This window comes from Rhea americana, unplaced genomic scaffold (assembly GCF_003343005.1).
Source record: "Rhea americana isolate MKP2758 unplaced genomic scaffold, rheAme1 scaffold_69, whole genome shotgun sequence".
NCBI classification, from domain to species: domain Eukaryota; kingdom Metazoa; phylum Chordata; class Aves; order Rheiformes; family Rheidae; genus Rhea; species Rhea americana.
Genome location: NW_028186856.1, coordinates 2,837,582 through 2,851,834, shown reverse-complemented (window position 1 = coordinate 2,851,834; position 14,253 = coordinate 2,837,582). Strand labels below are relative to the sequence as shown.

The 14,253-nt window shown below is 39.0% G+C and overlaps 1 protein-coding gene across 1 annotated transcript in view; it reads left to right on the top strand.

The window, feature by feature from the left end:
* The window catches only part of ANKS1B (ankyrin repeat and sterile alpha motif domain containing 1B), a 434,320-nt gene that overhangs the window by 400,327 nt on the left and 19,740 nt on the right, over window positions 1-14,253 (top strand). The window contains exons 20-21 of the mRNA XM_085321288.1: window positions 1,838-1,966; window positions 6,060-6,131. Coding sequence (XP_085177414.1) covers window positions 1,838-1,966; window positions 6,060-6,131 — 201 coding nt within the window. The remainder of the gene's footprint in view (window positions 1-1,837; window positions 1,967-6,059; window positions 6,132-14,253) is intronic.

Genomic DNA, 14,253 nt, shown 5'->3' with positions numbered 1-14,253 from the left:
CGATTAAATATAATGAAAGGCTTTATAAATTAGTAGTGAAAGGTTTCATTTCTGTGGACACAGAATGCCAAAAAATGGAGCAATTGCTGCTGCTGCTTTYCTTCCAAAATTTGAGCTTGGAATCATATCTACAGCATACAGACAATTTAGCTAGGCAAAACCAAAATTACAATATTGCACAATTTGTAGATGTGCTAATAGTGTCAACATTAAGTAGGGTTGACTTGTTTTATGATGTTCACTTGCTTGAAGTTACCATATTGGCAGGGTAATGTTGATGTTTCCAGATTTATCTCTTGCTTTTCATTGCAGAGTTGTGCAAATGTGTGTCATTTCATTATTTTGTGACACATGAAAATGATGTACTTGTTTTGTTTACTCTGTCCTGGTTTAATTAGTAGGATGTGGTAGTTTGCCAGACTTTTGAATGTCTTCAATAAGAATTTTTTTTATGTGTTTTTGATGCTTAACTTTTTCTCCTTAAAAGTCCTAACTTATGGCCAAATTCTATGTGAAATACTGATGCCACTTCCAACACAAATTTTAAAAGCATTGCACACACCGAAAAYATAGAGAGATATATGCAGATAAAGTAGCATAATCCAAATTGAAATGATCACATAGGAGAGTAAAACCATTTGAGGGAAAACAAGCAAGAGGGGAAGGAAGGTCAGGAAAGAGAAAGCTGATCCCTAAAAGGCAGAGTGGGAGGGCAAGGGATAGTCTGAGATGGACCAGGCTCTTGGAGAGTAGGGGGGAGAGGGGACAGTGACAGAGGGAAGGGGAGGAAGAGTCTCTCCATGGATCATCTTTGGTTAGAGTGAGCTGATGTTGGCTCAGCAACACTCCTGGTGGCCTGTGGTTCAAAAGTCTGTATTTTAGAAATGGAAATGGGGAGCTTGGACACATGTGAACCAAAAGTGGGCGAGATCAGAGTTTTTAAAAAATACATAACCTCACAAGAATAGCTATCTCTATGAGCTTGCAAGGTAGCAGGAGCCCTGAAGGGCCCAGAGGTCAGTGCTGGTCCAATGAAGTCCTGACTGAAATGCACACTGGCAGGTGAGACCCAGACCAGCACAGCTATGGGGTTCCTCTACAGCTGTCTGTGGTGGCTCTTTATGGAAGGGAGAAGAGTGTCCTGTGAGGGGGTTGGCCACAAACTGCAGCCCTACCCATGTTCTTTAGGGATTTGAGGAAAGGGGGGAGGTGACAGCTCTAGGAAGACAGATATTCATATCAAGGAGGATGATGGATGTGGAAGGGCGGTGTTAGTAACTCCACAATGAGACATCAACAGAAGGTGATCAAAGTAAATATTCATAAAGAGATTAAAGAATGCCTTATATGTTTGAAGAATGTATAATAAGTCTTCAGATCAAAGCAAGGTCTCAGTTATTTAGCCATTTAGAAAAGTTAGTTAACAGTTATATATGCTGGATAATGGAAGACATTAATTGTGTAGAAAAGTCTGCAAAGCACATACATAGAGGAATTTGTGATTGGCATTTTTGTGCATCTTGTGAGTTTTTTCAAGAGCTCTCATCCGCATACGTGTATTGTAAACAGACATTTTAAAGGAATATTTCAGATGCCTAACGATTTTATTCTAAAAGTAAATTGATTTAATTAAAGCATCATTAAACACTACAGTAGATGACTTTGGATTATAAATTAAATCCTGAAAAATGCTGAAGAATTTGTATTCCCTGATTTCAGTTTCATGGCTCTGTGTGTAGAAAACACATTACTGTTAATAGAGCACAGCAGTGGAGGGCTACTTTATAACAAATTTGCCTGCAACTTTTTTTATATCTTGAATAACTGTGATTTTCAGACAGGAGATTGGGGAGAGCCTTCAATTACCTTGCGACCTCCAAATGAAGCCACAGCATCAACACCTGTACAATACTGGCAACATCATCCAGAGAAACTCATCTTCCAGTCGTGTGATTATAAAGCATTTGTAAGTGTTGATACATTTAGTGGTTTGATTTGGAGTAGATCATATTAAATTTTATAGACTGGGAATTTTTTTTCATTTGTAATGTTTTGTCGGTCACTTTTAATGAGACAGACCACTTTCTCTGAAATAACGTAGTCTTAATAAATAAGAAACAAACATGCACAGTATTTTATACTATGATTTTTTGTTATATTTTGCAGCCCATGTAATGATCAGAGAAATGACACTATCAGTAAGTGGCTAAGTGCTGTGGGAGTGGCAGTGAGAGCAGAAACCCTTGTCTCTTGTCCTTCACATATACCAGTCTAGTAGTAGAAGATGTTTATAGGAGAGCAGTAAAACAACATCGGACAGGATCCTTATGCCTACCTTAATGCTTAATATTCAGCAGTTCATGTAAGCATTGCTTTGCCTGGAATTTAAACGCCTAGTTTTGGGCAAAGGAGCTAGAGAGGATGGAAGTCGTGATTGCAAAGCAGTGTTTCCAATCCATGGGACAAGGGCACACTGAAAACTCTCCTAGACTAGTGACTACTTGAAGTAGCAGTAGCAGGACTCAGGGCAGGGAGCATTTACACCTCCCAGCAGCTGTAACTGATTCTCTCTTCCTATCCCTGAAAAAACTGAACTTCGCTCTACAGAGAAATGTAATTAGTGTTCTTTGTCTATTATAAACACTTGTGAAGGAGAAGAAGGTCTCCCGAAGTACAAAAAGTCAGACTGCAAGACATTTTTTAAAATGAAAAACACTTTTCTGAAGTAAGCCCAGAGTACACTGTGCAGTCAGTGGCGAGGGGCTGGTCCTTCTGGGTACCTCCTGAGGTGAGTCCAGTGACTCAGCCCATCTATTTAAACGGTTTCCTTTTTGCTTCTGACTTTGCTGGAAACCACTGTTCAAGATGACAGATGTTCTTCCATCCACTTGGGATCCAGACCTCCTCGTTCTTGTCAGAGGCAGGCACTTCATGAAGCAAAGCTGACTATTTTGAAAAGGAAAAGTTGTAGTGCCTTTAACGTAGTAGCTGGAGGTTAAACCGCTTTTCCAGGATACTGGATCCTCTTCAACTGGAGAGGCCTGGGATATTTTAGGATAGTGATCTGTTCAGCAGAAACTAGGGCATTCTTGGGGAGAGCTGGGGGCTGCTGAGCTTGAGTTATAGCATGCCTAGGAAGGCAGGAATTAGGGACTGAATAAGTGCAGCAGTGACAGAGACTGCCTTCCACTCAGCAGGGGACAGAAGGTGCACCGGCCTGGCTCTCCAGACCACGTCTGTAACGTCAATTAGACCTTCAAGAGGTAGAAATGTCATGAATGCAGCAATCATCCTTGGACAGTAGCTAAACCTCCCGCCTTCATCAGCAAGCCAAGCTTCATCTTGCCTGTTCTCAGGCCAGGTCCCAGTGGTCCTGCTATGCAGTATCTTTGATTCAAAGGGAAGCTTCCTCACTTCTAGTTTTTTTAAAATAATGTTCATACTTTTCTGTATAATGTACAGGGTTAGCTCAGAGTGCCTCTTTTTTCACTATTTGATCCAGAAGTAAATCCCAAATCGGATCTTTGCACCAGATTGAAAGATATATTGATTGTATACTGATTATGACTACAACTTTGTGCAGAAATGGAAGTTGGGATGAACAGGATAGAGATATTATCAAAATATCCAACTTATTATTTTTTAAAGAAATATCTATCTTTCCTGAAGACCGTGCATCAGTGCAGTGTCTGAGCTCCAGGATCTGTTATGACCATGGGTATGGAGTAAAATACTGGTGAAGAAGATGTAAGGGGTGGCAGCTTTTACTGTATGTCACCCCACTTAGCTGTTGATCTGTTGGATGTCCTCTATATTCATCCCACATTCTCCAGGTCTTTGAGAAGGAACATTCCTGAGAGCACAAGAAGTCTACGGGATGCAAAATTCCCTCCTAGGTCTAGGAGATCACATTTTTCTGACAACTTAATTGGGCAGTACCTTTGTGATTTGTTTGTTTATTCCACAGTCCACCCTGGGAAGCATTTTTGAGTGCCCAGAGCTGAGATTTTTTTGCTACTGTGCAGAAGAGACAGGAGAGTCTCTTCCTTCCCTCTCGTTCTGCCATGAGCACAAAAGCACTGCTTTTGTCTCTGATGCCTGCTCAGCTGGTAGCTTTCATGGAAATATTAAGTTGTTGAGCCATAGTCTAATAACATTTGAAGAATTGAATTGCAGTCTTCCCAGAGAACACCAATGATACCAGAGCTGTCACACACCTCTGCAAAGGACCCAGAGAAAGATACAGTTCAACTCAATACACTTTTGTTTAATTTTCTAATTTCAGAGCTTGCTCTAAATTGGATGTTCTTCTGTAAGGGCAATGTCAAGCCATCCTGTCAAATTAATGCCCAAAGCCTTATTCATGTCATCATCAAGCCTCCAGCTGGACTCACAGCTGTTTGGTTTAAGAATTGTTCACATTTGCAGTCCTCCAGGAATGCCCTTCATTCCTTCCTTTCCACCTGCACTTACGTAGCTGCATTGGTGTTGCTCACTGCTCTGTTTATAATGTCCTGTGTGGTGATTCTCAGTAGCTACTGTGTGGGCTACTGTCTACATTGAAATATTTATACATTTTCTTGCCAGTCAGAGACTCTGCGGTACACAGTGTGAACTGAAGGCTTTAAACACAGTCTCTCAGTCTAGGTCAAGAAGCCGGGGAGCTGAAGGAGTACGTTTTCTGTTCAGTTCCCATTTGCATTCAGCTATAACTGAAGTTATTTTTGATCAGTTCTCATTTAAGATGATAGCAGTTCACTTCCCAGTTTGGGCAGCTTATGCTGTTTCCAAGATGCATCGGTGTGTAAGAATGAAAAAAGATCACCTAATCATGGGGGCTCCAGCATCCTCCGGGACGAGGCTCCTGCTGACATTGCTTTTTTTCCATTGCTCACCAATCCCTTTCTCACCAGTGGCATGACTTTTCTTCAGCTCCCATGCTGCTCACACGGGATTGAGGATTTAAGAGAAACCACGGCATTGCACTGCAGTGAGAATGCAAAGAGGCATCTCTGAGCTATAGCAACAAGTGCACATCCACAAATATACACGCCTGTAGTGCGTAAAGAGAAAATGCTGGGCGTGTGGGGCACTTTCACAACCCTGCTGACAGTAGCAAGATGCCTCTCTCCTAGGAGAGGAAGGCAGTGAAGATGCAGGCAGCTTTCTCTGGGGAAGGGTAGCTTAGTTTGCACTCAGCGTGGAGAAGTTCTGCATCCCCAAAGCAACAAATCCAGGGGCACATAGATGTCAGCATGGAGAAGCACGGGCTTAAACCACACGTGCTAGCGAGTCGCGCGGTGGGGAAGAGACGGGTGGGAAGGAGAAGGCAGCAGTGAAACAGTCTTGCATAGCCCATGGCGAGCACACTCCTCTGGGAGGATGGCCAGGACCCAGAATCAGCAACTGCTGCCGTCTTTTACTTAGTCCCAGTTCAGACTCAAAAAAGGCTTCAAAGTATTATCTCAGGGCCAGTCTCTGCTTGAGCAGAAATAATGGTTTGGGCTCGTTTTCAGTTCAGATTTGGCTTTTTTTTTTTTTTTTTTTTTTTTTTTTTTTTTTTGCTGTCACTGGACTCCGTTTGCTATCTGTGCATAAAGTCGTTACAGGTTGGATATACAGAGGTTAACATCTCTGCTGCCCTTCACATCCACGTGATTGTATCCATAGCAGTATGGGCTTGGCAGATGGCTACTAAGGGGGGAAAAATAATATTTTTATGAAAAGACATTTTTAAGATGAAATCAGTAGTATTTTTTTTCTTGTTCGAGTGACTAAAATGATAAGCTAGACTACTTACAGGTACTTTTTCTAAGGGCGCCATCAAAATTAGTATATTCACTGCTGTGCATTCCTGCTTCATGTGGAGCATTGATTAAAACTCACCATTTCAAATGATCTCTGAGAACTGCAGAATAAAAAAAAAAATCTAAAATCACGAAGTGTTAGGTTGTTCCTAATTTTAAATCTCTAATTTTAAGAATTTTTAGTGCTTTTCTGCAGATGTGTGCTTGTTCTAGAATTTTAGCTACATGAAGTTTAATGGATTTTTATTTTAGTATTTAGGTTCTATGCTGGTAAAAGAGTTAAGAGGCACAGAGTCAACACAGGATGCTTGTGCAAAGATGAGGGTAAGTTAGTAAATCTACTCCCTTCTCTAATCACCAAAATAGTAGCAAGTTGTTACCTGTACTGTGCCCTTTTTTTGCATTTATAATATTCTGTTACCCATTTGTTTTCCACTCTGCTTGCATTTGCTCTGGTATTCAACAGGAAGTCTGTTCTGCCTTTCATCTTAATTTATAGTTATACCAAAGTTCTAAGGCAGATTTTAATTTTACACGTTGTGGCTAAGAACAAGTAAGTGCATGCATAATGTCTTGTGTTTTCTTCTGAATCTTTGGGACTGTTTAAAAATACTTTCCACAAACTTTAAATGTGCTCGTATCACTTTGTTTTTATAAACAGAATAAATGTATGGCTTTTATGGAAATGTAACTACTATTTATTACAAAAAAAGTAAATACATTTTAGTAGTAAATATATTAACATGTTACTAAAGTCATTGTTCCCTTATTTAGAGCTAATCCGCACTTAATCATATGGATGCCTTTACTCACATGAGTATTCCCATTTATTATGAGTTACATATTTGTTTATTGATTGAAGGATGAAAAGTGAACAAATTCAATTTACTTGCCAGTGAAAAAACAGTCGGGGTTGACTTTTCAGGCAGGTCAGAATATGCTTTTGTATATGCTTCAGCATCATATTGGTTTGTAGAAAATTGTTACGAGGCTCAGTCTATATCCAGGAAACATTATACCGATAGAAACTCAAAACAAGCAACAGGCATGCTACCCAGTATATTTCCAATTGTAATTGTAATAACACTCCCGTTCAGAGTGATGGAGAACATTTCATGGTCTGGTATGATTAATTAATGAAGAATATGCCTGTATAATGATCTGCTGAAGAGAAAACATAAGATCCATAACATAATGAATGGATTTCACTCATTCATCTATCTTAAGTCTTTTTTGCAAGATACCTCTGAGCGCTAGACATAGCATTTGGATCAGTTATAAAGCTAGAAGATGTGTAAAATTCATACAAACAATCATTTCCTATTGGTTACATATCTATAGTACACAGACTTGCACAAGCTGTTTTAGGTAAGGGCTGGCAGTAATTCACAGGTACTACATTGCCAGAAAATCTGTGGCTTTTCAGCTGATTGCCTGCTAATCATTCCTTACCTAGGCTTAAAATTTCTCTAAAAAGCCGTATCAGCTTGACATAGGGTATCTATCCTCACCTATGTGTTCTGGGGGACTGAGGCTATAAGTCTACTTATATAAGTGTACTCTACTATCCATCTTCCATTCCAGTTTTCAAATTGTCTAACTTAGCCCTTCAATTTTTTTAGGGATGTGTCTGTTTTGGGGGCAGGTTTAGCTCAGTCGGTTAGAGCGTGGTGCTGCTAATGCCAAGGTCATGGGTTCAATCCCTGTATGGGCTATGCTGAGGGTTAGACTAGGTGATCTCCAGAGGTCCCTTCCAACCTTACCATTCTATGATTCTATGATTCTGTGCAGATATCAGGGCAAAATGTGACACTATATTAACACACATCATCTTCAGTAAATTGCTTGAATGCACTGAGAAGCTTAACACCAAAAAATTGCTCCAAATAATTTATGGCAATTTTATTTTTTTTAAATATTCCATACGTATCTGAAAATTAAATGTTTAAAAACAAGTTTATTTAAAAAATACATTTTTTCCATACAAATGGTAGCTACACTAATAGTCTGTACATGACATTTAAACAAAATAGTGATATGTTTTATATATATGTATTTACATTTTATTTTGAAATAGTTATGTTGTGAAAATGTTTATTTTCCAGTTTAAGGGTTTTTTATAGCAAAGATATTTGAATAAAACAGTTCTTAATCAAGGTTTCATCTATCCTTTCTATGTAGTCCTTTAATCACATTCCTATTCAAGTCAGAGACAAAAAATCACTGACTTAATGGGAACAGATTATTATCCTAGTACTTCCTAGTGAAAAAAGGTTCCTAGTGAGAAAAATGTATCCTTTTCCAAAATTTTCTTCCTCTGTATTCTGAATATTGATATGTGAATTGAGAGCTCAGATTGTCCTAAGCCTTCTTGAAGTTTTGAGGTCATGTTCATTATTGTTTTTTAAGTACTGCTAAGTTGTCGTTGAAAATTTGGCCTCTATTTTAGTTGAATTACACTTTAACTGTACTGAAAAGAATATTTCTAAATGCTTACTAAAAAGAAATGAAAAACTAGGTATATTTACTGATTGCCCCCCCGGCACTGAATTCTACCCATTTGCCCAGTCTCTTTAGAGTCAACAAGGCTGAACTAATGTGACAAAGCAGTTTTGTTAAATTTTAGTATTTATTTTATTTTCCTATCTATATATTTCAAATCTGTCATATGCTGAACTTCATGCTATAACCTGAAACCTCATATCAGGTTGAGGTCAATCCAAATGTTTTTCTTTCTGGAGTCTGATAGATACTATTTTTAAGAAGACTGTGTGAAAATTAGGTACTTAATTTCTCTGTCATTTTGGCTGCTGCTTGTTTACTTTTAATTTAATGCTGTTCAAAAAAGTATTGGTATTCATTGGATGTCTTCCAGTCAGCAGATGCACAAGGATGAAAGAAGCCCATCAGTGAAAAATAGTATCCTGATCTTCCTTAATTATTCATAGAAATAGAGAAACAGAAATGACCTCTTTGCTGACTGATCTAATCCATCCTCGCTGGAAGTGGATTCTTCCCGTAATTCTGGTTATTGTGATTTATGGGTTTGGTTCTCAAACGAGAAGTATCACGCAGATATCCCTCTCCTATCTCCACCAAAAGCTCACAGCAGCCTCTTCTGATGGCTTAAGAGCAAAGGGAGAGCCAAAATGTCATATGATGTAGAAAAACTAGGAACTTCTGTATTAATAACTTATTGGCCATCCACTGTGCTTCTCGACACTATGAAGCAGTGTGCTCTGCTGGGCAAATGATGGATTTGTTTGGGAATTCATGCAGATGCATTAGATTGAACTCAACGTGGGGATCAAGGTTATATATGCTTTTTGTTCTCACCCAGATTTCAGATTAAAACTCTTGTAGTCATCCAAAATTATGTATATTTGGCAAGAACTGTACCTGTTAGAARGATTATACATTATTTTTCCGATCACGTATTTGTATTCCAAGACTGGATTTATATTTTATGGTTTCCTATTTGTTTTAATCTGTTTTCTCTTACAAACTCCCTCAGCAGTCCATAGCACTGTCTCCTTATCTCCATTCCCCACCTACTGTTAACTGACCTTTGCTACTTGGAGATTAAATATTGCCATCCTGGCCAGTATAGATTTATTAATTATAGTTGAGAGATGCCTTCAAGAACTGAAGAGCTTTCATCTTTCTCAGCGTGGAATGGGAAATATTACAAGTTGTATTTTCAGTCAGATTACTGTCTTCACTTCAAATCACCATAGGAACAAGAAGCAAGAATAAAACGTGTTTACATCAAAATAAAGAAAAGGAAAGAAGTTTAATTGAAGCTAGGAAGAGACCTGTTTTCTACAGTAGATTCCATCTGACATTTACACATCTGAGCTCCTTGGCAAGGTGAAAGGGAACAGTTTTATACTTACTGACATGAGCACAGCAGCAAGGTAGACTCTTTCCTTGCAGTAAGGTTAAATCACTAATGTTGCATAGACCGATTGCATAGTCTGAACCAAGATATTTAATGCAGCAACAGGAAATTTACATTCGAAGCAAAGATTTTGTTCTCAGATCCGAGTGCCTTTCTGATGTTTTCTTTTTAGAAGAGGCATTCTTACATTTCAAGTCAAGTTCTGGAGAATCAGCAATACAGTTCTGTTCACAAAGCCTGTGTTTAAATGTCTTGCTGAGTTAAGACCAAAAATGTCAGATTTGGAGTTGTCATAGTCTTTGCTTCTCTTATCTCTGGAGAGAAAGATGAAGCAGAGTTGACTCTTTCTCCTACAAAATGAAAAAGTGATGTAGGCAGGGTCTTGGGCTTTCCTTTCTCATTCCTTTTGACATAAACAAGGAGAAGTTGGATATAGATGGCCATCTCCATGGTTCTGCTCATCTCTCTGTTTTTCAATTTCCTTATCTCCCCCCAAAATGGGAGGAAGAACCAGTACCATTCATAGGCCTCCCAGTAGAACTAGCCAGGCAAAAGGGAAGTTGCAATGATACTTTAGAAACTCTGCAGCAGAGTTCTCCCTCTGCACTCAAACCGTGCATTGTTTGGCTTGTGACTTATAAAGATACTGGTTTACATCTGGCAGGAAGAGAAAGAAAAAAGGGGTGGAATAATACTTAATAATGAGGTAAAAAGGCATTATTTTTCCAGATGCTTATGTAAGTTGTTCGGCTCAGATTAATTAAATTGGCTTGTGCAAAACATGATGTCATTCTGAATTTTAATATTCTCACTCATACAAAAGCTATGAATATTTAAAAACTGAGCAGAAAAAATGGTTGGTAGCTCAACTCAATGCACATCAAGCACAATGAATAATGTTCATCCTTGTCTTGTCAGATGCCAGATCCATATGTGGTTTGTCAGGAATAACTGAATAGTTGTGTAGTATTTATTAAAAAAAAAAACTTTATGAATCAGAATTCAGTGGTGCCTCTGACTTATTTACATTTTGAGTGGCCTGTCTGTGTTTCTTTACAGAAAGTTAAGAAACTCTGTAAGTAAGAAGGTTTCATAAATTATAAATTTGTTAAATACTGGCTTAAGGATTCCCCTTCTTTCTAGTTATTGTAGAAAAACAGCCCTTTAATCCTCAGTTCAGTGCCCATCCTCCCAGCACCATGCTCAGTGCTTTCTTCTGCCTGCTCAGCATGGCAAAGCAGTTAGTGCCTCACTTCCAGTTGCTTATGAACAACTTAAAGAAATGCCTGCCTTTTTCCGCTGGTGTTGTAAGGAGCCTCAGCAGCCAAACACTGGCACTCTCAATCACTCTGATCATCTAGGMTCCTACTTCTTTTGGTACTGCTGTGTCTTAGGCGACCGCAGTGCCGGCTCAATATGCTTCCTAATAGGTAACTAAGGGAAACATTCCTGCAAGACAGGCCTCCACAGCTGTGAAGCCAGAGGACCATAACACCACAGAAGACATCAGTTCTTACAGTGTTAAGCTATTTGCTGGAACTGGACCACAGTGACCTTTATTCTGATCATGGTGGCCCTTGTAGCCATCCTTATCCATCATTTCCAGTCCATGACTTGAAACTGTCCAAAGGGAACAAAGATATTTTTTTCTAGTGAGAAATTTGGACACTCAGGAAGATCTTAGTTTAGTCCTTATGCCTCAGTGAGTCCTCTTTTGACTATATGCAACTTGCTGTATTCTCTGTATTGCTGTTTTCTGAATTCGCCAAAATAGACAAATGTTTTCCTTCAAGGCTTTCTTTGAAGCCATCACATAAGCAGGAAATGGAGAGACCTAAGTATTAAGGACAGAGACTATATWCCATGACAAAGCAGAAAGCAGTCCAGTTTTCTGCCTAAGACARCTGTGAGGGAGTCACCTAAACCAACACCTCCACCTGCTGCTGGCCTTTTCAAAAAGAGGACCAAAGATTTGCTCTAGGTTCTGGACACTGAGAGGGCTCCTTTCATTCAGCTATAAAAAAACAAATCTTTCAAAATATGCACAACTTTGTTAATCTTCAGAGAGCTCATAAGCCACAAATATTTTTTTCAGAAGTCAGTGGATATGCCTGGCTGCTCTGATGTGTGTTGTGAGACCTTAGTAAGGTTGGGCCTCCAGCAGGCTCAAAACTCAACACCACTGCTCAAACAACCTCTTCTGAATAGTGTCTCCATTGCAGATATTTACAAAGCAGCCAAATGGACTGTTATTTTGCAAATACTATGACAGAATCAGGTATAGGGTAGAAAATTATCAGATTCTCTGGTCCCTGTTTTCTTAGGACTTGTAGCTCTATCTTTGTAGTGTGGCCACAGCTTTGGGAGAACCTACACTGTATATATTACTCAAAAGGGAAAAATAAGTTATGGGAGGTCCTTATGTGCACTTCACATTATGCCAACCTATGTTCTTCAGAGGCTAACATGTCCTTGAACTTTGTGGCTAAAAGGAATCCAAGGTGCAGGAGGGATGTACTGCCCTATCAGCAGCACATGAGTATGTTCAGATATTGCAAAACCAAAAAATTCTCTTTCTCAAGTAGATGAGTTGCAGGTGCATCCTCGGTGCAATGTTCAAATTAATAACATAGCTTGGAGGCATCCACTGATTGTAGGGAAGTAAACAGTCTTGCACCAAAGGGATTACAGATGCTATTGTATTCTACGGGGTACTAAATTATGTCAGTGATGCACTTTTGAGCATTATGGATCAAGGGAAGTTAGCAAATGTTTATTACAAGGTAGACTGTATTTTCAAAATTGGCTTCAAAATTTACTGGTCAAAAGTGAATTTTAACTTTTTATTTCATCTCATCCACAGTATTGTCAAAGTGACTCACTTCAAACAGATTTGTATGTAAGGCTACATAAGCCTTAGAAGACATAAGAGACTTATGGGTATGATGGTGAATGGTACCAGCACATATGTTGAAATGTGCAATTGGATGTAATTTGGAATTAATAGTTGCTCCCAAAGTGGGAATATGTTCAGGCTTTCTTAGTGGAATGGGTTCCAATACATAATTGAATAGTAAAATTGCCAGCTACAGTCTTCCGATAGCAACTAACAACAGGATAGGACAGAATTCAGAGATTCATTTGCAAAAGTTCAAAAAAAAAAAGGATTAAATCTGAGGATTTTACAAGCTCATAAATTTGTATGCAGAATGTATATATGTATGAAGTTCCTAGTGATTTGGCGTGGCTGAATAATGTCTTTTTGCTGAGTATTTGCAAGATCAAGTATAATTACATAAGCAGTAAAAAAATAAAAATGAACATGGTTTCATTTTGGCCACTGAATGAAAGCTGGGTTATCTGGTTATAAATGTCCTTATTGGTGTATAAATACAGGAAAGTGGTCAACCTGGCAAAGCAGAAGTACCAGTATACCCCACTTCCTCCTGATGTGAAATAAATAGATAAGGTGAAAGCATTTGTAGAGTGGGCTGGATTACACTATACGCTACAGTATATCGAATGAATGTATGAGCACCTTACTTGGACACATTCTGTGCAAATTACTTACTTGGGCACATTCTGTGCAAATTTCCTCTTAAGCTGCTTTGTGTGTATGTATGCACACAGAGCTATCCCATTTTATATACTGCAGGAGCATTCAAAAGTGTTAACCAGGATTAGTGTTCTTGGTTTGGCACAGAACAAGGTTTGAGGTACGATCCTGTCTTGAAAGGATTAAAGGCACTTTAAGGTTGTATGTTTTGTATTTGTATGTATTTACTTTTTAAGAGTAAACAGCTAGTTTATATTTCTTTATTCACAGAACAAAGTCTCCTGCCTCTTAAGCCATCATTAGGCTTTGGTAGATATGATGGCTTGGTGGGTCTCAAATGAAATTATTTGGAGTTTAGTTTATATTCTAATTAGGCAGTTGACAGTTCTGTGCAGCCTTTGGTTGAAAATCAAAATACAGGTGGAAATGCTTCACTGGCTTAGGACAATTTTTAGTGCTATGGAAATTTATTAAGAGTTTGCTTGTGAGCATGGGGCTTCTTTTGCAGTGAAGAAAAATCATAAACTGGGTTGGAGACAGTGACTAGAATCCTGGACTGCTCTCTTTCTCAGGGAAATACCCTCACGACTGAGCTTGTGCTCTCACTCTCTCTCTGGCCTCACTGCTTTTGCATCCCTTTTCTGCACAATGGACCAATTTCAAAAGGAGAAACTGGGAGCATCCCTGTCCAGGGCCATACAAGGTTTTGGCACTGTCTTGTATAGCAGAAGCAGTGGGCTCAGATGCAGACTCARAAGAGTCTGAAATCCAGACTTTTGCTTTGGGGGCAAGTGCTGTAATGACAAGGCAATTATGCAGAAGATGCCTCCTACCTCCTTCCACGAAGCAGAACTCCATTGTGAATGCTGAGTGGATGAAGGCACTTATTAAACAGCCTTGAGCCTGGTGCTTGTTTAGGTGGTTGTTTCTGATGGACTGGCTCTAAGTACCCTTGCAGAAAGCTAACTTTTATATAGAAGCTAACTAGA